The sequence below is a fragment of the Siphateles boraxobius genome, unplaced genomic scaffold, assembly GCF_051911475.1.
Source record: "Siphateles boraxobius isolate OS27281-9 unplaced genomic scaffold, OSU_SipBor_1 232, whole genome shotgun sequence".
Taxonomy (NCBI): Eukaryota; Metazoa; Chordata; class Actinopteri; order Cypriniformes; family Leuciscidae; genus Siphateles; species Siphateles boraxobius.
In genome coordinates this window covers 37773-63361 of record NW_027508847.1, presented here as the reverse complement: position 1 = coordinate 63361, position 25589 = coordinate 37773, and the positions used below count along the sequence as shown (strand labels likewise).

The window sequence follows — 25589 nt, the reverse complement described above, 5'->3', positions numbered from 1 at the left end:
TTTGTTGTTGGCTTCTGCTGTTTTTATCACATTTTGGGTTATTTAAAATAAATCTCAGTATAGTTTTTATTAATTTTATTTCAATTTTAGTTATTTTAGTACGTCAAGTAAATAAAAATGTGGAAGGTTTCTTTGGCAACTAGCTTAAATAAAATAAGTTTAATGGGTTTTATATATGTGTGTGTATATATATAATTTTTTTTATTATTATTAATAATATATTTTTTTTTTCCAGTAACTTTTTTCTGTGGTTGTAGTTGTAAAGCGGTTCCTGTGTGTTTTCCTCTGTAACGTTGTGTGTGTGTTCCTCAGGATTCGGAGAGTGTGGAGATCATGCTGGGAGTGTGTTCCAGCGGCCTCCTCGTCTACAGGGATAAACTGCGCATCAATCGCTTCGCCTGGCCCAAAATACTCAAGATCTCCTACAAGAGGAACAACTTCTACATCAAGGTCCGGCCCGGAGAGGTGAGGGTCTCGCTCTGCTTCAGGTCTGAACGGTCGAACGAGCTCTGAAACGCTTTGCTCTCTCTCTTCATCAGCTCGAGCACTTCGAGAGCACGATCGGCTTCAAACTCCCAAATCACAAAGCAGCGAAGAGGCTGTGGAAAGTGTGTGTGGAGCATCATACCTTCTTCAGGTGAGAGAGACTCTATCCATCCATCCATCTATCTATCATCCATCCACATCTATCTATCTATCCATCCATTAGGGGTGGCACGGTTCACAAAACCCACGGTTCGGTTCGTATCACGGTTTTAGGGTCACGGTTTTCGGTTCTGTACGGTTCTTGTTGTTATTTTTTCTTTTAATCTTTAACACTCCAGAAATGTACTTCAGCATATGATATAGGCTACAGCTTAATTATCCACAATTCAGGATACAGTATTAAAAAAAAATGTATATCATGTAATCATGCACAAACTGAATTTGTCTTGACTTTAAGCACATTATTGAGACCATCTCTGAAGAAAGCTAGGTGACATTTTGATACAGCAAGAGAGAAGACATTGATGAAATGCTTTTGTTTATTTGGCAAAACAGGAGAATGTGTATCGCTACCTCTACAGGGACTTATGTGCATTTTTAGCACACAAAGATTAAAATTAACTTGCATTTATCAAACTGTCAACGTCAGTGTAGCTCTTACAAAATGTCTATCTTTTAAAAGAAAAAGAGAGGAACTCTTAAAGCACTATCTGTTAAATAAGTCAAAATATGTTACACATAATTGCCTATAATGAGGCTATAACAATAGTAAAGGCATAACCATAAAGTGAAACATAAGTTCAACCTCAACACAAAAACAGTATCAACAATGCTTCTATTCCCTGAGAGTGAGAATACATTTTTTTCACTTGAAATTAAAGTGCAGTATTTGGAAACATATGACTGGAGTTCTTATCTAAACTTGGTGTCACTGTATATATTTAAATATCATAGGTAACATGAAATCCAAAATGTTCCCACACACCGGACTTATACGACGCTGGCGCATCCTCCAACTCCGGTTAGCCTTCCTTATATCTCCCACTTGCCATTTCTATACATGACGAGACCTGCAGCTCTCCATACTCCACTTTTACTGTAGGCTTGTTCGACTTGAACCGGCGCTGCACAGACCGATCGGTTTATGATATCAAAGTACCGCGAGAGTGAGCCGACGGAGCCATTTCTCTCGCGGTACTTTGATGTTATTCATCGATCGCTCTGTGCAGCGCCGGTTCAAGTCCAACAAGCCTCATATGTATGTCCATTGTCCACACATCTCTTATTTCGCGCGAAAAGAAAACACACTGTCTGAGATCACGGGCACGAGGTTACATTGCGCATGCGTCGAACCGTGCAACACACACACGCACCGAACCGAGACAAGCGAACCTATCTATGTATCATCCATCCATCTATCATCCATCCATCCGTCCATCCATCTATCTATCATCCATCCAAATATCACCCATCCATCCATCCATCCATCCATCTATCTATCATCCATCCATCCATCTATCTATCATCCATCCAAATATCATCCATCCATCTATCTATCATCCAGTTTTGTAGTCGAGACCAGCTCACTCGAGTCCGAGTCGAGACCGAGACCATAAAGGGTCGTGTCCGAGTCGTGACCGAGACCATAAAGGGGCGAGTCCGAGTCGAGACCGAGACCATAAAGGGTCGAGTCCGAGTCGTGACCGAGACCATAAAGGGGCGAGTCCGAGTCGAGACCGAGACCATAAAGGGTCGAGTCGAGACCGAGACCATAAAGGGTCGAGTCCGAGTCGAGACCGAGACCATAAAGGGGCGAGTCCGAGTCGAGACCGAGACCATAAAGGGGCGAGTCCGAGTCGAGACCGAGACCATAGAGGGTCGAGTCCGGGTCGAGACCGAGACCATAAAGGGGCGAGTCCGAGTCGAGACCGAGACCATAGAGGGTCGGGTCCGAGTCGAGACCGAGACCATAAAGGGGCGAGTCCAAGTCGAGACCCGAGACCATAAAGGGGCGAGTCCGAGTCGAGACCGAGACCATAAAGGGGCGAGTCCGAGTCGAGACCGAGACCATAGAGGGTCGAGTCCGAGTCGAGACCGAGACCATAGAGGGTCGAGTCCGAGTCGAGACCGAGACCATAAAGGGGCGAGTCCGAGTCGAGACCGAGACCATAGAGGGTCGGGTCCGAGTCGAGACCGAGACCATAAAGGGGCGAGTCCGAGTCGAGACCTGAGACCATAAAGGGGCGAGTCCGAGTCGAGACCGAGACCATAAAGGGGCGAGTCCGAGTCGAGACCGAGACCATAGAGGGTCGAGTCCGAGTCGAGACCGAGACCATAAAGGGGCGAGTCCGAGTCGAGACCGAGACCATAGAGGGTCGAGTCCGAGTCGAGACCGAGACCATAGAGGGTCGAGTCCGAGTCGTGACCGAGACCATAGAGGGTCGAGTCCGAGTCGTGACCGAGACCATAGAGGGGCGAGTCCGGGTCGAGACCGGGACCATAGAGGGTCGAGTCCGAGTCGAGACCGAGACCATAGAGGGGCGAGTCCGAGTCGAGACCGAGACCATAGAGGGGCGAGTCCGAGTCGAGACCGAGACCATAGAGGGGCGAGTCGAGACCGAGACCATAAAGGGGCGAGTCCGAGTCGAGACCGAGACCATAGAGGGTCGAGTCCGAGTCGAGACCGAGACCATAAAGGGGCGAGTCCAAGTCGAGACCCGAGACCATAAAGGGGCGAGTCCGAGTCGAGACCGAGACCATAAAGGGGTGAGTCCGAGTCGAGACCGAGACCATAGAGGGTCGAGTCCGAGTCGAGACCGAGACCATAAAGGGGCGAGTCCAAGTCGAGACCCGAGACCATAAAGGGGCGAGTCCGAGTCGAGACCGAGACCATAAAGGGGCGAGTCCGAGTCGAGACCGAGACCATAGAGGGTCGAGTCCGAGTTGAGACCGAGACCATAAAGGGGCGAGTCCGAGTCGAGACCGAGACCATAGAGGGTCGAGTCCGAGTCGAGACCGAGACCATAAAGGGGCGAGTCCGAGTCGAGACCGAGACCATAGAGGGTCGGGTCCGAGTCGAGACCGAGACCATAATGGGGCGAGTCCGAGTCGAGACCTGAGACCATAAAGGGGCGAGTCCGAGTCGAGACCGAGACCATAAAGGGGCGAGTCCGAGTCGAGACCGAGACCATAGAGGGTCGAGTCCGAGTCGAGACCGAGACCATAAAGGGGCGAGTCCGAGTCGAGACCGAGACCATAGAGGGTCGAGTCCGAGTCGAGACCGAGACCATAGAGGGTCGAGTCCGAGTCGTGACCGAGACCATAGAGGGTCGAGTCCGAGTCGTGACCGAGACCATAGAGGGGCGAGTCCGAGTCGAGACCGGGACCATAGAGGGTCGAGTCCGAGTCGAGACCGAGACCATAGAGGGGCGAGTCCGAGTCGAGACCGAGACCATAGAGGGGCGAGTCGAGACCAAGACCATAAAGGGGCGAGTCCGAGTCAAGACCGAGACCATAGAGGGTCGAGTCCGAGTCGAGACCGAGACCAGAGAGGTTGGATAACCTAGGTTGGGTCTGAAACCAGACCTAAAGATATCTTCAAGAATATGTAAAATATTTGGTGGTAACAATAAAATTGGCACCATACTCAAACAGTAAATCAAATATACCATGGAATCATACACTGTAATGGTAAAAAGGCCACATAGCGGTGTAAAGGTAATTTTATTAAAATTATGACTTAATTATTACAATCAGTTAGGGCTCTTACACATAACATACTGCACGCGAATTCTGTGTGGTTCTTATATGCAAACTGAATTATGGATGATAAGGCAGACATTCAATACGTAGTTGAGCTAGAGGCCACAACACATCTGACCTGGATCCTGCTGCATTTGCGCGCCGCGAACGTTACGGTGTGTTCACACCGAACGCGAATAGAGCGTCAAATATGCGACTATCGCGTCTAGTTAGACGCTTGAACATTTGGTCGAGTTCAAATTTTTCAACTTGAGTGGAAGACATTCGCGGCAAACGCGTCGTCCAATTCGCGTCATTCGCAACGCCTGGCGCGAATGATGCGCCTATTCGCGTCTTTGCATTGACTTTGTATGTATTCTACTCGCGCAAATAATTAAATTCGCGTTGGGTGTGAACACACCATTAGTCTCAAGTCATGCGCAGTTGCGCACAAGAAACTCAGCAAGACGTTTCAATCAAACAACAATTTAAAGAAATATTAACATACAGTAATAATCATGACATATTTTGAATGGGTCTCGAGTGGATTCGGGAATAAGTCCGAGTCCTAATATGTTAGAGTACGAGTCAATTCCGAGTCAAAATGCACACGAGTCAATGACAAGACCGAGACCATAAAAATATGGTCTCGAGACCGAGTCCGAGTCTCGAGTACACAACACTGCTATCATCCATCCAAATATCATCCATCCATCCATTCATCCATCTATCTATCATCCAAATCATCTATCTATCTATCTATCATCCATCCATCTATCATCCATCCAAATATCATCCATCCATCTATCTCTCTCTCCATCTATCATCCATCCATCTATCTATAATCCATCCATCTATCTATCTATCTATCATCCATCATCTATCTATATATCATCCATCCATCCATCTATCTATCTATCTATCTATCATCCATCCATCTATCATCCATCCAAATATCATCCATCCATCTATCTCTCTCTCCATCTATCATCCATCCATCTATCTATAATCCATCCATCTATCTATCATCCATCATCTATCTATATATCATCCATCCATCCATCTATCTATCTATCTATCTATCTATCTATCATCCATCTATCATCCATCCAAATATCATCCATCCATCTATCTCTTTCTCCATCTATCATCCATCCATCTATCTATAATCCATCCATCTATCTATCTATCATCCATCCATCTATCTATCTATCATCCATCCAAATATCATCCATCCATCTATCTCTCTCTCCATCTATCATCCATCTATCTATCTATCATCCATCCATCCAAATATCATCCATCCATCTATCTATCTATCATCCATCCATCTATCTATCTATCTATCTATCTATCTATCTATCTATCTATCTATCTATCTATCTATCTATCTATCTATCTATCTATCATCCATCTATCTATCTATCATCCATCCATCCAAATATCATCCATCCATCTATCTATCTATCATCCATCCATCTATCTATCTATCTATCTATCTATCTATCTATCTATCTATCTATCTATCTATCTATCTATCTATCTATCTATCTATCTATCTATCTATCATCCATCCAAATATCATCCATCCATCTATCTCTCTCTCCATCTATCATCCATCCATCTATCTCTCTCTCCATCTATCATCCATCTATCCATCCATCCATCCATCTATCATCCATCTATCCATCCATTCATCCTTACATCCATCCATCAAAAGTAGCAAGAACATCATGGATGAGTATGTTAGCGATCACTAACGATTGTTCTGATTCTGGTGTCCTGATAGGCTGGTTTCCCCTGAGGCTCCTCCCAAACGCTTCCTGTCGTTGGGCTCGAAGTTTCGCTACAGCGGCCGAACTCAAGCTCAGTCGCGCAGAGCGAGCGCTCAGATCTCGCGAGCAGCTCCTCAGTTCCAGCGGAGGAACACCATCACGGCCAGCATGGACAGCAGTACGCCACACACACACACTCTCTCTCTCTCTCTCTCTCTCTCTCTCACACTCACTCACTCACATACAGTCACACACACTCACACACTCACTCACATACAGTCACACACACACACTTTTTCTGAATTATTGAAAGATGTTTAATGGATGGATGTTTGTGATTAGCACCAGCATCAGTCACCCATGACGACATGAAGAACAACAAACCTGCTGTTGCTACGGACGACCTCATCGTCACGGAAACACCAGAGAAGAAGCCGGAGGAGATGAACTCTGTGGAGGAGGAGCTTAAAACCAACAGTGATGAATCAGAACAAGCCCCGCCCACTTCTGTCACCAAGGTAACAGTCAAACGACTTCCTGCTGTAGACGATCTGAGAAATAAATCGTTTGAGATATGTTTAATGTGCCTCTGATGATCATTTCTGCTGTTGTGAGGTTAATTAAATTTTTATAATCAAAAAGGATGTTTAATCAATTGAATTCATAAAGCTTTAACAAATGGATAATTTATTAAAATTGTATTATTATAGTAATTAAAATTTTCCCAAATTTGTTTTTATTTTTTCTCAAATTTTGTTTTCCATTTTAATTCCATTTGTTTTCCGTTTCAGTAGTTTAGTTAAATTGTAATAATTAAAAAGGAAGTTTAATCAAATTAATTCATAAAACTTCAACATAACAATTTATTAATTTTATTATTTTAGTGAAATATTTTTTTTCTCAAATTCTGTTTTCCGTTTAAATTTAATTTTAATAATCCAAACGAATGTTTAATCAATTGAATTTATAAAACTTGAACAATTGAACAATTTATTAATATTTTAACAATGTGAATTGTTTTAATATTCACCAACACTATTAAGCGTACAGCTTTTGATTTATTCATCCGAATGTTGTCTATAAATGAGTAGAATTAGAGTAGAACGACATGATCAGTAATGTTTATAAACTTGGGCTTAATCAATTAATTAAACTGCCCTTTTCTGTCCTGTCACTTTTATTTTCCAAATCCGGTTTTATTTTTTCTCAAATTATGTTTTCTATTTTAATAATCAAAATGAATGCTTAATCAATTGAATTCATAAAACTTTTACAATTTATTAAAATCTTATTATTTTAGTGAAATTACATTTTTTCAAAATTTTGTTTTATTTTTTCTCAAATTATGTTTTCCATTTTAACAATCAGAAATGAATGCTTCATCAAATTAATTATTTAGTGATATATTTTTTTCCTCAAATTCTGTTTCCGTTTTAATTAAATTTGGATAATCAAAATGAATGTTTAATCAATTGAATTTATAAAACCTTAACAATAATAGTGCCCTATGAAGTGTTTGAATGTTCAAGCGTACAACTTTTGATTTATTCATCCAAATGTTGCCAATTTCCATGACATTACACATTATACTGGTTCCTTTTTTATGACCAGATTCTAATTATGAAGTGACATATAAATGTGTAGAATTAGAGTATGTTAATAAGCTTAACAATCAATTAATGCTCTTCTCTGTCCTGTCACTAACCAGCTTCTATTCTCTCGCTTTTCTTTTCAGTGCATGTTTAAAAATGCACACATTTTCATACACGTTTCCCTCGGCATCCACACTACATTATACTGCATATTCCTTTCTTATGACTGGATTGTAGTTATGAAGTGAACTATACATGTGTAGAATTAGAGTATGTTCAATTAATGCTCTTTTCTGTCCTGTCACTAACCAGCTTCTCTTTTCTCGCTTCTCTTTTCCAATGCACGTTTAAAACGCATGCATTTTCATACATATTTCCCTCGGCATCCACACTTTCATACTTTTTTTTTATTATTTTTTTTATTTTATTTTTTAAACTTTTTTATTATTTTTATTTGTATTTATTTTTTACTTTTTTGTCCACTTTTTATTATTTATTAATTTTTAAACTTTTTATCTTTATTAATAATTTTTTTAACTTTTTTCAACTTTTTTATTATTTATTTATTTATTTATTTCACTTTTTTACAATTTTTTTATTTTATTATAATTTTTTTTATTTTAAAAAAATGCATTATTATTATTTTCATTTTTTTTTGTCCACTTTTTTTTTTTTTTTTACTTTTTTATTATTAATTTTTTCACTTTTTTACAATTTTTACTTTAAATTTTTTTTTTTTCTCACTTTTTTATAATTTTATTTTATTATAAATTTTTTTGTACACTTTTTTTTTTGGGGGGGGGGGGCTCATTTCTCCGCCCGTTCTCATCAGTCCTGTCCCTATTCCACGGATCCGTTGGGATCTGAGCTCTCCCTCCCTTCCTCTCCCGTCTCGTCCACTAAAGTGCGCAGGAGACGCAGAGAAACCAGTCATAAGCGCGCGTCCTCGGTCAGTCCCGCCAAAACCACGGCGGGTTGCCGACGGCGACAGGCTCAAGCGGACCGTAAAGCGGCTCTTCTAGAAGAACGAGCGCTTCTTCTCTCCGCACGCAAACAGAGACTGGACCAGAACCGGAGCAACACCGGCACGCTCTTCTCCTTCTCTCTGCATCTCCCCGACATGTCTTCGCTGCTGGACGACGACGGTTACCTGACGTTCCCCGATCTCACCGAGCTGCGCTTCCTCCCCGAGAGTCTGCATCACTTCATGCCCATTAAATCCCCCTCGCTCATCCCCTGCTTCCTCTTCATCTTCTTCTTCCTTCTCTCAACGTCGTTCTCGGTGCCGTACGCGCTCACGCTGTCCTTCCCGCTGGCGCTGTGTCTCTGCTATCTGGAGCCCAAAGCCGCGTCGCTAGGCTCGTCTCTCGCGCAGGGCTTCCAGGACAGTTCAGACGACGAGGTGTGTGACGGAGCGTAAAGTGTGTGTTTCTCATCTCAGTTCCTTCTCATTCATGACTTTCCATCAAGTTATTGTCATCGGTGTCGTCTGGAAAAACCAGAAGACTGCTCACTTCCCCTGGCACATCTTTATTTATTTATATGTATGTATGTATCTATATGTGTGTGTGTTGTTGTGTAAATTAACTAATACATTATTAACTAATATAACTCTTAAGAATAACTGGAGCTTTCAGTTCAACGTTTATTTAGAATAAATAAAAAAGAAATAAAAGAATAAATAAAAAAATAATAAAATCACATGACATGATTACGGCTGCACAATATATCGAAATTATCGAAATATCGCAAATGTATATATCGCAACGGCTTGCAATAACTGTGGTCATGAACAAAAGAGAGTAAATCACTCGCTGCTCTCGGGCTGAATAACTTTTGTAGCTTTAATAAGAATCAGTATTTAATTCATACAGTGAAAACTAAGCAGTGTTTATTTCTACATTTGATTCTTCAGTTTCTGTTGTTAAATAATCCTGATGACGGATAAGCTGAACGCTGTGGTTTACACTGATGTTAAAAACACTTCTTATGCGACAGTAAAACACTCAGAAGCTGTAGGGGTGTTTTCTCGTCACAAAAAGAATGTGAAACAAGTATGTAGGTCATAATTTTAAAGATAATTTGTTTATTTTACACACTTTAAGCATTATAGTCTCTCGCATATCGCATTATTTAATGAGTTATCACATATCGCATTTTTCTTCAATCTCGTGCAGCCCTAAACATGATCTTGAAAGACATTTCATAGTTTTAGACTGATCATCTTCAAATTTGAGTCTGGATTCTCACAACCGGCGCAACGTCATAGAATATCTCTGAACAGATTCACGCCCACTTTTAGGGGAAAATGAACTAGACTTCCCACAGATTTCAATACAAAATAGCGTCACAAAACAACGTCCGTACACAGGCGTGAATAACTTAAGAAATCACAAAGATTAAACATGTCAAGTAATTATATGTCCAACCTGCCTGCGTGTGAAAAATACATCAACAAACTTAATTTGGTCAATTTAAAAACATGTCCCTTCATTCTCCCAGCATCAAACTGGTGTAACAGCCCCACCCAGTGGCCAGAGGTGTAACGGCCCCACCCAGTGGCCAGAGGTGTAACGGCCCCACCCAGTGGCCAGAGGTGTAACGGCCCCACCCAGTGGCCAGAGGTGTAACTGCCCCACCCAGTGGCCAGAGGTGTAACAGCCCCACCCAGTGGCCAGAGGTGTAACGGCCCCACCCAGTGGCCAGAGGTGTAACGGCCCCACCCAGTGGCCAGAGGTGTAACGGCCCCACCCAGTGGCCAGAAGTGTAACGGCCTCACCCAGTGGCCAGAGGTGTAACGGCCTCACCCAGTGGCCAGAGGTGTAACGGCCCCACCCAGTGGCCAGAGGTGTAACGGCCCCACCCAGTGGCCAGAGATGTAACGGCCCCACCCAGTGGCCAGAGGTGTAACGGCCCCACCCAGTGGCCAGAGGTGTAACGGCCTCACCCAGTGGCCAGAAGTGTAACGGCCTCACCCAGTGGCCAGAGGTGTAACAGCCTCACCCAGTGGCCAGAGGTGTAACGGCCCCACCCAGTGGCCAGAGGTGTAACGGCCCCACCCAGTGGCCAGAGATGTAACGGCCCCACCCAGTGGCCAGAGGTGTAACGGCCCCACCCAGTGGCCAGAGGTGTAACGGCCTCACCCAGTGGCCAGAGGTGTAACGGCCCCACCCAGTGGCCAGAGGTGTAACAGCCCCACCCAGTGGCCAGAGGTGTAACAGCCCCACCCAGTGGCCAGAGGTGTAACAGCCCCACCCAGTGGCCAGAAGTGTAACGGTCCCACCCAGTGGCCAGAGGTGTAACGGCCCCACCGAGTGGCCAGAGGTGTAACGGCCCCACCCAGTGGCCAGAGGTGTAACGGCCCCACCAAGTGGCCAGAGGTGTAACGGCCCCACCCAGTGGCCAGAGGTGTAACGGCCCCACCCAGTGGCCAGAGGTGTAACGGCCTCACCCAGTGGCCAGAGGTGTAACGGCCCCACCCAGTGGCCAGAGGTGTAACGGCCCCACCCAGTGGCCAGAGGTGTAACGGCCCCACCCAGTGGTCAGAGGTGTAACGGCCCCACCCAGTGGCCAGAGGTGTAACGGCCCCACCGAGTGGCCAGAGGTGTAACGGCCCCACCCAGTGGCCAGAGGTGTAACGGCCCCACCCAGTGGCCAGAGGTGTAACGGCCCCACCCAGTGGCCAGAGGTGTAACAGCCCCACCCAGTGGCCAGAGGTGTAACAGCCCCACCCAGTGGCCAGAGGTGTAACAGCCCCACCCAGTGGCCAGAGGTGTAACGGCCCCACCCAGTGGCCAGAGGTGTAACGGCCCCACCCAGTGGCCAGAGGTGTAACGGCCCCACCCAGTGGCCAGAGGTGTAACGGCCCCACCCAGTGGCCAGAGGTGTAACTGCCCCACCCAGTGGCCAGAGGTGTAACAGCCCCACCCAGTGGCCAGAGGTGTAACGGCCCCACCGAGTGGCCAGAGGTGTAACGGCCCCACCCAGTGGCCAGAGGTGTAACGGCCCCACCCAGTGGCCAGAGGTGTAACGGCCCCACCCAGTGGCCAGAGGTGTAACAGCCCCACCCAGTGGCCAGAGGTGTAACGGCCCCACCCAGTGGCCAGTGGCCATAGGTGTAACGGCCCCACCCAGTGGCCAGAGGTGTAACGGCCCCACCCAGTGGCCAGAGGTGTAACGGCCCCACCCAGTGGCCAGAGGTGTAACGGCCCCACCCAGTGGCCAGTGGCCAGAGGTGTAACGGCCCCACCCAGTGGCCAGTGGCCAGAGGTGTAACGGCCCCACCCAGTGGCCAGAGGTGTAACGGCCCCACCCAGTGGCCAGAGGTGTAACGGCCCCACCCAGTGGCCAGTGGCCAGAGGTGTAACGGCCCCACCCAGTGGCCAGAGGTGTAACGGCCCCACCCAGTGGCCAGAGGTGTAACGGCCCCACCCAGTGGCCAGAGGTGTAACGGCCCCACCCAGTGGCCAGAGGTGTCTTACCCTGACATTTACTCGTAGTCGTACCTCATCGAGGAACCATGGGATGCCAGTGAGTGATTTTACTTCGTTTTCGAAAGTAAACATTTTTATATATATATATATATATATATATATACATATACATATATACACTGCCGTTCAAAAGTTTGGAGTCGGTAAGATTTTTAATGTTTTTAAAAAGTCTCTTCTGCTCACCAAGGCTGCATTTATTTGATTAAAAATACAAAACAAACCCAGTAATATTGTGTAATATTATTATAATGTAAATCATCAGTTTTCTATGTGAATATATAGTGAAGTGTAATTTATTCCTGTGATCAAAGCTGAATTTTCAGCATCATTACTCCAGTCTTCAGTGTCACATGATCCTTCAGAAATCACTATAATATGATGATTTGATGCACAAGAAACATTTATGATTTTTATCAGTGTTAAAAACAGTTGTGTACCATTTTTTAGGATTCTTTGATGAACAGAAAGTTAAAAACAACAGCATTTATTTGAAATAGAATCTTTTTTAACATTACAAAAGTATTGAAGTCTATGGGAAGTCTAGTTTATTTTCCCCTAAAAGGGGCGGTGACGAAATCGACAGTTAAGTTCCCGGCAGTGCGTATGACGTTTGCTCTGCATGTTTCATCATGTATAACGCAGTGACACGTCCATCTTCAGCTCATCTGAATGTCATCCTCTGGATGAAGAGTATTTTGCTTCTCACACACACCAGCGTCTACTTCATCTGTGTTGTACGCCACATCATTCCTTCATTTTGAGACGCATCCCTGTATGATCTTCATGAAGAATATCTATTCCATGTGAAGTTTGATCTGATGTTTTCTCCTCCATCGCTGCGATCCGCTCTTCGATTACACAGACCGACAGCGAGCAAACCGACTTTGCTTGTGACGACGACTCGACGGCGACGGAGGTGTGTGTGTGTGTGTTGGTCTTCAGCTCAGTGTTTACTCTTAATGTGCTTGAGAAATGAGTCTGTCTCACGTCCTCTCTTTCACCCTAACTCACTATAGTCTGACTTTGAGGACAACACTGACATGAGGACTCAGGTATTCAGATCCAGACACCAGTTTGAGGAGGTTTGATGGTTTTGTACATGATTTATTTTGAACTGGGAATCCAAATAAATCAGCAAAGACCAGCAAACCTTCCTAGTCTGGTTTAAGCCATTTCAATCATCCATCAGCTCACAGTCTTTGTCATCACCACATGTTTATTTTAACTAGTAAAATGTTTCAGATGTGGATTTAGTTTCTGAAAGCGTTTTCTTTCCCCCAGTATAGTTTCATAAAACGGATTAAAGGAGAGAACGTGTTTGTGAAGCACAGTAATCTCATGTTGGAGGTTTGTGAAGCATGAGGTGACGTGTGTGTGTGTGTGTGTGTGTGTGTGTGTGTGTGTTTTGGATTAAACCGCTGCTCATATGATCATATGAGCCTGTGAATAACTGTAAACTATAACTGCAGTCAATCCTAACAGCACTTGTTCTTATTTCAGTTTTAAAGGTGCAATGTGTAATATTTCTGAGGATCTATTGACAGAAAAGCAATATAAGACCCATAACTATGTGTTCAGTGGTTTATAAAGACCTTACTTAATGAACCGTTATATTGTATAAGCTTAGAATGAGCAGTTTCTGTCTACACGCACCGCGGGTTCCCGATCATTGAAATGCACCGACATGTTTCTACGGTGGCCCTAAACGGACAAACGCGTTTCGTTACTATGTTGCTCTTCGTGCAAGGACACAAGCTTCGTTCAGCGAATACAACACTGACACAATGATGAACAAGTAACAATAATATTCGCAATAACATATATAGTTTTACTGAATAATTCAGTAAACATAATCTCTTAATTTATCCTTGTAAAGAAACCTCATTGCTGAACTGCTACTCTCTGCTGTCTCAGACGACGACATCACTTCCTGTCGGCCGCCGTAACTTTTGTTGGTTGCAATTCGTAACCTCACCACTAGATGCCGCTAAAAATCACACACTGCACCTTTAAATGGAGTGTTTCAAGCCCTCGCATGAATTAAAACATTTGAAATTTCCAAATTGCACAAACAGATTGCAATAAAACACTAAAGCCCAAAGTATACTTGTTTTTTTCCGCTTGAGTTATATTTTAATGCGTACAGTCGAACAAGTAGCCTTTTAAAGTTACTTGTGTGCGCTTTAGAAAGTTTCATCTTTCCCAGTGTCTGCGCTATTTCTCTCCAGAAGTTATGAACGACAATAATGTCTGCGCTCTTTTAAACTAAAGTTGCGGGCGTCTGTTGTTCTTCAGGGGTTTTGTTGTTGTTCTGTCTCTTTAGTTTCGTTTTCTGCTGAGATTCAACGGCCCGGTCCAGTGCTGCCACCTTGTGGAACAACTGATTAGCGCAACATGCTTGTACAAAGTACATTCGTACCGATTTGGTGACAAAATTTGCATAATACACACTGTACACGTACAAACCGCAGTACACTTTGGGCTTAATTTAACAGGAAGTTTTAAGCAATGACAAGTATGGAGGCTTTTTTCCACCACGGAATATAAAAAATAATCTACTTTTTTTCAAAATTGCAAGTGTTTATCTCACAATTCTGACTTTTTTATAAACAGACATTTTTGTAAACAGATTTTAATAACCCTAATACTAACACCCTAGAATATTGCAAAATGTAAAATCATAATTATGAGTTTATAACTCACAACTCAAAGAATATGGGTCTGAATTGTGAGATAAAAAGTCGCAATTACCTTCTTTTTAAAGTTTCATGCGGAAACAAGCTCCTATAGAAAAGTCAATCGCTGCGTCTGAAATCACTTACTTTCTAAATAGGTATTACATTTGAATTTGAATGTACTTATAGAGAATATGGTTTGTATGAAAGAAATTCAGGCGTACTATATCCGCCATGTTGTTATTGTCACATGACCTTCCAGCGTCAGTTCACTAGCATTCATAAATCCTGTCCCGTGGCCTCATGGGATAGTAAAGTGTCTATTAGATGCACACTTCAGAATCTCACCGGAAGAAGGACAGTCAAACCCAAATTTATTTAGACACATTTCTCACATTATCACAGTTTATTCACTATAGTTTAGAAAATGGTAATAAAATCTGACAAGAACTCAGTTGATATTTCACTGGTTTTGTCCGTCCTTCTGTTAGACTCTCACACATGAATTATGTTGAATATCTGTCAGCTGTCAAATTTAACTACACAATTAGATAATACCAGTTAAGCGCAAACAATTACCAAGCAATGCTTCATGTTGTTCAGTCTGTGGTGTAAAAAGTTGCATTAGTTATTAAAGAAAAAAACACTTCAGGAAAACATGATCAGCTCAAAGTTTCCCAATCATTTTTGCTCCTAATTGTTTATAAATGTTACTGGTAGTCACTGTATGAAGAATATTTGGGTATAATATGTCACAGTTTACTTTATTTTGCTCTCCTCACTTACATAAATGAACTATAGTGTCCTGCACACACTAGTAAAAAAATATCACGCATCATATCTTGTGTCTGAATAATTTTTGATTTGACCATTTACTTTTCACCTACTGTGATTCGGATATACTACTCGGTTGGCACACTATACAGTAGGGAAGTATTTGATTTCGGACGCAGCGAATGACACTTGTTTGACATGATTTTGATCTTTCGCTGTGCTGTGATTGGTGGATCAGGAAACAGACACGCCCACAGAACTAACGCAGCATCAGTTGAGCGTCAGTGAGCTGAAGAGGTCGTTTTTGGAGATGCGTTGTGAAGCGTCTGGTGTGAATGAGTGGGACGTGAGACTGTCCTCGTCCCCTCGACTCTGTGCTCGACTGGACGAGTCTTCATCCATTAAACTCGTGTGCGCTCTGGAAGTAAGACGTGTGCAGTTGGAGTGACACTAATGTTCATTTAACAACAGATATAGTAAATCTGCACTTTAACTTGCTAACTGTTAGTATTCTGGTGGTGGTACTCTTTTACCATTCATATTTGTAATAGTCATCAAAATTAGGTATCATTTGAAAGCTTAAAGGGTAACTAAACCCTAAACCAACTTTTTTTAGTTAATGATCTGTAAGAATGCGGCTTTATTAGTACTGTTCATTGATTTGAGTAACTTTTTTGACATTTCTGTATAAAGTGTTTTAATTCTACAATATATGGTGTAAAAACGTCTGAGTGCTGCCCTCTTCAGGTTGAACGGTGGCTACTGCAGTTGAATTTTCCTATTGGATGTTTGGGGTGGTTTGTGACGTAAGGGGTTGTTGGTGAGGTAGGCAGGTTCCATACAGACAAATGCGTCTCAGGTGCACGCCCCCTCCGATGGGCTCCGCCCACTTTTCCAGCATTTTTCAAATATTGCCAGTGGGTGGAGTCAGGCTCTGGCCAGGGGTTTAGTTACCCTTTAAAGACTGGTTTGAAACGGCACTTTAAAACGGCACTTTAAAACCTTTTAGCGGCTCAATTTTTATGTCAACTTCAAATTCGGTTTTAGAGCCAAATTATTTTGTATTTTGTATAATTTAAAAATGTTTACTTCAGTACATTTGCTTTAGTTCTTTCACGTCTGCAATAAGATCTTCTTTAAAAAGGTCTGTATTCAAAGCATTCACGACCTGCAGCCAATTAACTTCAGATGTGTGTTAACAGGTTAAAGAGATAGTTTGACCAAATATGAAAATTTACTTACTCGCCTTCATGATGTTGTTTTATTTGTGGAACACAAACGAAAGTTTATGAAAGAATCTTTCTGGAGCTCTTTCTAATAGCGAATATTAATTCAAACACTGAAAATAACAAAAACACTGCATGATAACTGTTCGAGTTGCTTGGACTCGTGTTTGGAGTTGCTATGAGCCGTCAAATGCAGAAAATGGGGTTTAGAGTAAATAATGACGCATTTGTTTGGTTTTGGGTAAAATCTTCCATTAACGAATCTCCCTTCACTTGAACAACTGGCATGCATTTCTGCTGAATGTTTAGAAATTGTATCATATATTGATGTAAAACATCTTGTGTAATCTTAAACTGCTGTGTTTTTAGGGGCCAAGCACCAAAAGTGCCTATTGTATTCGCTAGTGTTCTTCTTTTTCTTCTTCTTTCTCTTCCATGGCAGCCCATTGAACCATATGGTAAAAAGTTATGAAATTTGGCACACTGATAGAGGACAGTCTGAACATTAATCGCACCAATTTTGTAGTCTCTAACTCAATCCCTCTAGTGCCACCAACTGTCCAAATATAATCACTTTTGAACCATAAGGGCTAGAAACTAAATTCAAGATGATTCGATGTCATTGAATTTTCCGAAAAACATCATTTTTTCTAACTAGTCCTAGATTGTTTTGCTGATTTTCACCAAGATTGGCTCAGATCATCTTCAGACCATGGTGACAAAAAAACATGTAATTCAAGTTGATTTGTCAAACCGATCTTGAGTAACGCACTAGGAAATTCGACAAAGAGCGCGCCAAAATGAACATGAGGCTATATCTCCGCAACGCTTAAGCGTATTCTTGCCAAACTTGGTATGTGTTATGACATCCATGATCTGTGGGTACCTGTACAGTTTTAGCACAGTGCCACCTAGTGGTCAGGTGATATGAAATTTTTTAGCTTCTGAACAGTTTGACCAAAAAATGGCCTCAACGCTGACCACTCCAGATCAATTTGCTGTCAGCGCCACCAACTGGTCAAAAGTTATAAGCAGTTATTTAAAATTACAAGTTATTGTATTTATGGGTTTTCAACCATTGCGTAAAACCGCCTCCAAATATCTTTACTCATTTTTGCAGTTCTGACGATTTTTATCTCTTCATTCTGCCTCTGTGGTGCTTGGCCCCTTAATTGCTGCTTAGAGCTATATTTATTTTTTTCTTGTTTGTTTTTTATTTTTGTTTATATTTAGTTGTTTGAGTGAATAACTTTATATCACAGTGTGTTTTGAGGACTAACTCGACTCCTCAACCTGGTTGTGTGTTAAGCTAATATTGACTCATAATAGAGTGTCAAGTGGTTTAACCCATAAACATCATTCCTGACTGTCAGGTTAGAGGCGATGGTTAGTTTCCTAGGCAGAGTTAAACTTTTTTTGGAAATTTAGTTTGAAACATTTTGTTTGTGAAAGTAACAGTCATCCATCCTGTGTGTGTTTTTGTTTTTTGTTTTAACGTGACTGATGATTATTCCTGCATGATCACTCATTCTATGCTTTATAAGAGGCATTTTCACTCCACCAACCTCTTATACGTTTAGCTAATTTAACTCTGTTGTTTATCGGCCCTGTCTCTGTGCCTGTAGATGTCAGAGGAGGATAAAGCCGAACCTGAAGATGTTGCAGTAAAGCCGGAACTCGATGTTGAGGTTAGACATTACTGTTTATTACATCATGCATGTATGTATTCACTGCTTGCATTTAAAGCCAAGAGCATATGTGGGTCATATTTCATGCCAAAATTAAAGTCCTTTTTCTTCTCCGGAAAATGGAGAAAAAGACAAAATGACAAAGTAAGAAATTAGAAGTAGAGGGTTAGGGTTAGAATAGGTTGACATATAGATGCAAAGTCTGTTGGGAGACTATCACAATAAAGAGTTAGTACATATTAAGATGACTAATACTCTACTGAGAGTTATTTAACATCTAATTGCAAAGTTACATAGTCAACAGAATGTGTTAAAGGGATCATCAAAATAAAGTGTTACCAGAAATGAGTTTCACCCTAAACTTATAGAAATTCCAACTTTTTTGAAACTGTTCTGAAATACAGTAGGAAAAGTGATTTACTCAAACAAACTTGATCTTCTGAAGCTTATTTAACCCAGTGCCATGGGGAATCATGGGAACTTCTGCAAGAATCCAACTTTTGCCGTAATCTGTAAACCCTCCTTCACAGTCAACATGTTTCCTACAGTGTGCTTTATGAAACACTCGGCGTGTCCGTCTCACTGCGGGTTTTATCGCAGTCTTCAGACTCACAGGGATTTTCAGAGGAGAATCCGTCTGACTGTGAGATGCCATTGGGATTTGTTTAATCTGTCTGGGAAACTGTCTCAGAGATTAATAAGATGAGCTTTTAGATCTGCTAAACCATTGTGTTTCACAGGTGAATCTTGGTTCTGTTTTCTACTCGACATCTGTTGGATCGGCTGCATTGGTTTAAAATCACAGATAGCTCTATTCTTAAAGAACAACTGCTTCTTATGGTTTATTATGCTCCATAAATGATATAAATGATCCATTAGGGGCTGATTTAGAGCCTTGACTATTTTTCCAGAGCAAGTGGTTGTTTGATTTGTTGATGTATTTCACGTTTTCTTATCATAGATAATATTACTGCTGTCGTTTCTTTTAAGACCTTCTATAAATCTACAAATTTATGTTGTTTCAAGAAGCTTGTAACAGAACCTTCGAGACCCTGAATTATGAATCAAAAACACACAAGGGTCGTATATCTCAGATCTTTTAGAGATTATACAGATCTACTGGAATCAAAATAAACGGGATTATAGGAATCTTGTCAAGACAAGCCAGAGGAACATGGAACGGTTGTCCATCAGATACGCCGGCTTAAATTAACATGCAGGTATTGTAAATCTTACAGATCAATAAGCGGATTAACTAATTTGACGTGTGAGAGAGAGTTCACATCGTGGTAATATTGCATGTTTTAATGTTCTCTACTCACTCTCTAGTGAGTTGTTTTTTAGTCATTTTAAGGCAGTAAAGAGATGCAGGAATATCTAAGAGGAAGAATTGTGGCCAAAGGACTCGAATCTGAGACACAACAGCTTTTATGCTGCAAACACACACTTTGTTGTTAACTTTGGGGTCACTTGTTTCTGAAATATTTATGGATGGTAAATTGTCTCAACTCACAATTGTGGCGGAGCTGATGCAGCAAGTGGTTTTGCTCTGTCATAAACACTGTGTGAGTGACATGAAGTGTGCCGTTTTTTGTCCCAGAGTTCAGTTGCTCCACAGGTGGAGGTGTGCTGTGAGACGCGGGCTCAAACTCCCTCTGCTGGTGAAAAAGAGAAGTATAAAAAGGCCCTGAGTGAGGCCATCGCGATGGGGAGACGCTCTTCATGGGCTTCAAATAGAGAAGAAGGTGTCGTTCTGGACGATCAAGCATTCAACGGAAGAAGCTGTCATGAAGACTTGCTCCAAACCAGCTCAGAAACCCAAGAGATTCCTGCTGGAATCCCAGAAATGATTTGCCAGGAAGATTCATTCCACATCTGGGATTCGAAAAGCCAAAGTTTTGAGATTGAAGATGAAAACAAGGAAACTGCAATGGAAGAAACCACTGGAGAACCCCAAGACATTCCTGTTGGAATCCCAGATATGATGTCCTGTGAAGATGATGGTGAAGTTTTGCTCCAAATCTGGGATCTGAAAGACCAAAGTATTGAGGTTGAAGGTAACAAGGAAACTGCAATGGAAACTCCATCTGGAGGAGAAGTAACCGGATCAGAAACCCAAGAGATTCCTGCTAGAATCCAAGAAGTGACGTGCCATGAGGAAAATGAAGATTTGCTCCAAATCTGGGATCTGAAAAACCAAAGTATTGAAGTCAAAGAAATCAAGGAAATTGCAATGGAAGAAACCACCAGAGAAACCCCAGAGATTCTTGCTAGAATCCCAGAAATATTTTACCATGAAAAGGATGAAGATTTATTCCACATCTGGGATCCGAAACGCCAAAGTTTTGAGATTGAAGATGAAAACAAGGAAACTGCAATGGAAACTCCATCTGGAGGAGAAGTAACCGGATCAGAAACCCAAGAGATTCCTGCTAGAATCCAAGAAGTGACGTGCCATGAGGAAAATGAAAATTTGCTCCAAATCTGGGATCTGAAAAACCAAAGTATTGAAGTCAAAGAAATCAAGGAAATTGCAATGGAAGAAAATACCAGAGAAACCCCAGAGATTCTTACTAGAATCCCAGAAATATTTTACCATGAAAAGGATGAAGATTTATTCCACATCTGGGATCCGAAACGCCAAAGTTTTGAGATTGAAGATGAAAACAAGGAAACTGCAATGGAAGAAACCTCTGGAGAAACCCAAGACATTCCTGTAGGAATCGCAGAAGTGATGTGCTGTGAAGATGATGATGAAGATTTGCTCCAAATCTCGGATCCAAAACGCCAAAGTATTGAAGTTGAAATCAAAGAAACTGCAATGGAAACTCCATCTGTAGGAGAAGAAACCAGTTCAGAAACTCAAGAAATTCCTGCTAGAATCCAAGAAGTGACGTGCCATGAGGAAAATGAAAATTTGGTCCAAATCTGGGATTTTAAAAGCCAAAATATTGAAGTCAAAGAAATCAAGGAAATTGCAATGGAAGAAACCACCAGAGGAATCCCTGCTGGAATCACAGAAACTATTTACCATGAAGAGAATGAAGATGTATTCCACATCTGGGATCCGAAACACCAAAGTATTGAGATTGAAGATGAAAACAAGGAAACTGCAATGGAAACTCCATCTGGAGGAGAAGAAACCGGATCAGAAACCCAAGAGATTCCTGCTAGAATCCAAGAAGTGACGTGCCATGAGGAAAATGAAGATTTGCTCCAAATCTGGGATCTGAAAAACCAAAGTATTGAGGTTAAAGAAATCAAGGAAACTGCAATGGAAGAAACCACCAGAGAAACCCAAGAGCAGAATGAGAATGAGATGTCGGCGTTGTTCCACAACCGCATTGAGAGTTTTGAGAGTTTTGATCAAGAACGCTCTGACGAAGCATTTGGAGAAACATTTAATCGATCTCAGCTCTTGTTTTTTAACGAGGAGGACGAGTCCATCAACTTGGAGACTCAATATTATGGAGAATTTCCACTTTATATGACGTCTGAGCAGAACAAGACAGAAGACCAACCTCAAGCGAAGACGAACGGCGGTAAAGATGAAGACGAACAGTCAAAGTTTCAGACGTCAGATATTGTGACAACTAAAGCGTTGTCCGGTCAGAATGCGGAGGATGAAGAGAATGAGCTGGTTTCTGGATCACATGAAGAACAGGAAGTGGAAGTGTCTTTACAGGAAGTAAAGCAGGAAGTGCATGAACAAACAGTAGAGGTAATCAATTCCAGAATGCATCTGGGTCACCGTGTGTTTCTGCGCTGACACCGGCACTGACTAATGATGGAAATCCTCTCTTTCTACTTTCTTCACGATTGGAAGTGTGTGATGAATGTGTTTGATCACATTAAATACACAACGCTGCATGATCACAGATGTTGTTATAACACACACACACACACATGCATGTCATGAGCAGCTGGACTTTTCCATTCGCACTCAAACTGCTGATTTTGTCTTAAACTAAAGGTTGAATAAGAAACCAGTTGTGACGTTGAGTCCACTTTTATTTCAGATTGATTCAAAGCAGAAAATAACAGTGATAAAGTTGCAAAATCCACCGTTATGAAACGTGAGCTATAAAGCAGCTTTTCAGAAGATAACGTCATTATTCAGTTCAATATTAATTCAGTTTAGTTCAATTACAGTGTTAATGTTTCAAAATTCAATGTTGATTCAGTTTAGTTCAATAACAGGGTTTAATATTTCAAAATTAAATCCTGAAACCAATTAAATTTCCGCTATAAAGCAGCTCTACAGAAGACAATAATGTCATTATTCAGTTCGATGTTGATTCGGTTTAGTTCAGTAACTGTGTCAATGTTGCAAAGTTTATCAATTACGAAACTAATTGAATTCCGCAATAATCAGCTCAAATTCAGTTCAATGCCATTCAAAAGTTTGGGATCGGTAAGATTATTTAATGTTTTTAAAATATGTCTCATGCTCACCAAGGCTGCGTTTATTTGAATTAAAAAAAAAACTAATATTGTTAAATATTATTACAATTTAAAATAGCTGTTTTCTATTTTAATTTATTTTAAAATGTAATTTATTCCTGTGATCAAACCTGTATTTTCAGCATCATTACTCCAGTCTTCAGTGTCACATGATCCTTCAGAAATCACTATAATATGATGATTTGATGCTCAAGAAACATTTATGATTATTATCAGTGTTGAAAACAGTTTATTTTTTCAGGATATTTTGATTAACAGAAAGTTCAAAAGAACAGCATTTATTCTAAATACTAAAGACTTTTATAATGTTACAAAAATATTCTGTCACTTTTGATCAATTTAATACATTGTTGCTAAATAAAAGTATTAATTTCTTTAATTTCTTTCTAAAACAAAAAATCTTACTGACCCATAACTTTTGAACGGTAGTGTTACAAACGCTTCAGATTTCAGATAAATGTTGTTGTTTTGAACTTTCTATTTGTCAGAGAATCCTGAAAAATAAAATTACACAACTGTTTTCAACACTGATAATAATCATAAATGTTTCTTGATCATCATATTATAGTGATTTCTGAAGGATCATGTGACACTGAAGACTGGAGTAATGATGCTGAAAATTCAGCTTTGATCACAGGAATAAATTACACTGCACTATATTCACATAGAAAACAGCTGATTTACATTACGTCATTGACAGGCGACGAGTGAACAGGGACGAGCAATTATTTAAAATTGGAATTTCCCTGAAATTAAAAATCTTTGGGAACTTTTGGGATATTGTAAGTACACAACTGCAGGATATATATCACACACTACAAGTGATTTTTGGATATTTTATTAGAAAAATCTTACGTATTGTAGCTTTAATTGAATTGTCAGTGTTCCCGGTGGATATGAAGCGAGTGTTTTAGAGTGATTTCCCTGTTTCAGGATCAGCCGTCGGAGGAGCCGGGGAAAGACGTTCCTGTGGTTCACACCGAGACCAAGACCATCACGTACGAGTCCTCTGAGGTAAACCACTATTCCTGAGGATGTGCATGACGGCCATGTCTTTATCAAGCCATGTCTCCTTTATTTATAAAGCGCTTTAACAATACAGAGTTTCACAGCAGCTTTACAGTGATAATAGGAGATTACAGTAACAGAGATTGTACAGCAGATCTAGAATAAAGTTATTGTCCAGATAAAGTTAGTTTTGATTGATTCACTTCCGTTGTAAAGATCATTAGTTATTAACTTAGCGGCCGCTAACACACACAACGTTTTTACTGAATACAGAAACTTTTAATGCGTTCTGGACGTTCATTTACACGATTACAGTGTTTGTCGCTCGAGAACGCAAACTTTGAAACAGGTTCAGGCGTTGAACATCTCCGCGTAAACTTCAAAAACGCGAATCTGTGAAAACGCTGACGGCGTGCATTAGCATATTGCGTGTTCAGTCTATAGACCTTATGCGCTAGAGAAACAAGCATCTTTACAATATTGTCTTTGAACTTGCGTTTTTGCGGTCGCTCTGTATATGTCTATGGCTTTGCGGTCGAGGAGAAATTAGCTGGAAAAGTGACTTATTTACTTATTGTAGAGTTAACGAACGTTACGATGAGGATTGTAATGTTTAAAGCAGATGTCTTGACAAATGGAGATTTTGAAACGAGCCGTTCATTCATAAATATGTAAGATCGCTGTGAAAATGCAGACAAAAGACAACTGGAAAGGGGCGGGGCTACATAAGCTCTATGTGTGTGTGTGTGTGTGTGTGTGTGTGTGTGTGTGTGTGTGTGTGTGTGTGTGTGTGTGTGTGTGTGTGTGTGTGTGTGTGTGTGTGTGTGTGTGTGTGTGTGTTTTTGAAGGTTGATGCGAATGGCGACTCGGATCCAGGCGTCCTCATGAGCGCTCAGACGATCACATCAGAGAACAACAGCACCACCACCACAACACACATCACTAAAGTCAGTCAAACACACACACTCATCTGTGTGTTAACACTCATCCTTAACCTCGCGGGGCAAAATCAGCCCTGAAATTACACTTGTTATATTATAATTATAATTTTATTTTTATTTTTCAGAAAGCTTATTTGATTTCATTTTTTTATTTTATTTTTATTTTTTATGTACCTTTAAATTACTAGATTTGATCAATAATTAATAAATAAATAGTAATTTAGTAATTTAAGCACATTTCTTTCAACTTAAATTCAAAATTTCTTACAATTTCATGCATAAACCCTTTTAATTCAGCTCAAAATATCATAGATTGTGTGTCTTTGCCGACCTCTTGTGGAAAATAAATAATATAACATGATATTTCATAACTCTAGATGGCCTTATATCTCTATATTGAGTAAATGAGCTGTTCCTCTGGGTCCTAAAGTCAGTTTCTTCATTGTGCATTCAGATACACATGCAGACGTTATAAAATCTTTCTTTTTTTTTTTTTTTTGGTGAAGTTTTAGCATTTTTAGTTTCAATTTTGAGCATTTTTAGATTTTTCTGTGTCCTGAAGAATTCCTCGCATTACATTCATTCCCAAAGGGCTCAAATTGGCCCGAGAGGATTTGTTACTTTTTTACATTTCAACCACAAAACTCCTGGAGTCCATTACATTTTTTGTGTGTATTTGTGGCTCAGACGGGACAAAAGTCCTGGGGTCTTGGACTCCTCTAATGA

At 41.2% G+C, this 25589-nt stretch overlaps 2 protein-coding genes across 21 annotated transcripts in view; both read left to right on the top strand.

Moving 5' to 3' along the window:
* The window catches only part of LOC143748429 (protein 4.1-like), an 87627-nt gene that overhangs the window by 51534 nt on the left and 10504 nt on the right, over positions 1-25589 (top strand). For 8 of the 20 annotated variants that reach the window (XM_077240471.1, XM_077240467.1, XM_077240464.1 and 5 more), the window contains 7 exons: positions 313-465; positions 540-637; positions 6017-6180; positions 6345-6520; positions 18388-18450; positions 23848-23928; positions 24771-24869. In XM_077240471.1, the coding sequence (XP_077096586.1) occupies positions 313-465; positions 540-637; positions 6017-6180; positions 6345-6520; positions 18388-18450; positions 23848-23928; positions 24771-24869 (834 nt within the window). Of the gene's footprint in view, positions 1-312; positions 466-539; positions 638-6016; positions 6181-6344; positions 6521-13368; positions 13435-15774; positions 15961-18387; positions 18451-20050; positions 22172-23847; positions 23929-24770; positions 24870-25589 lie in introns of all 20 variants that reach the window. The other 12 variants (XM_077240458.1, XM_077240453.1, XM_077240452.1 and 9 more) reach the window with 3 other exon arrangements.
* Positions 8403-13318, top strand: LOC143748432 (band 4.1-like protein 3; the record flags this gene model as incomplete). The annotated part of the gene is made up of 3 exons (XM_077240472.1): positions 8403-8996; positions 12950-13003; positions 13104-13318. Coding segments are annotated over 3 exons (720 nt in total), but the record flags the coding sequence as incomplete, so codon positions are not given.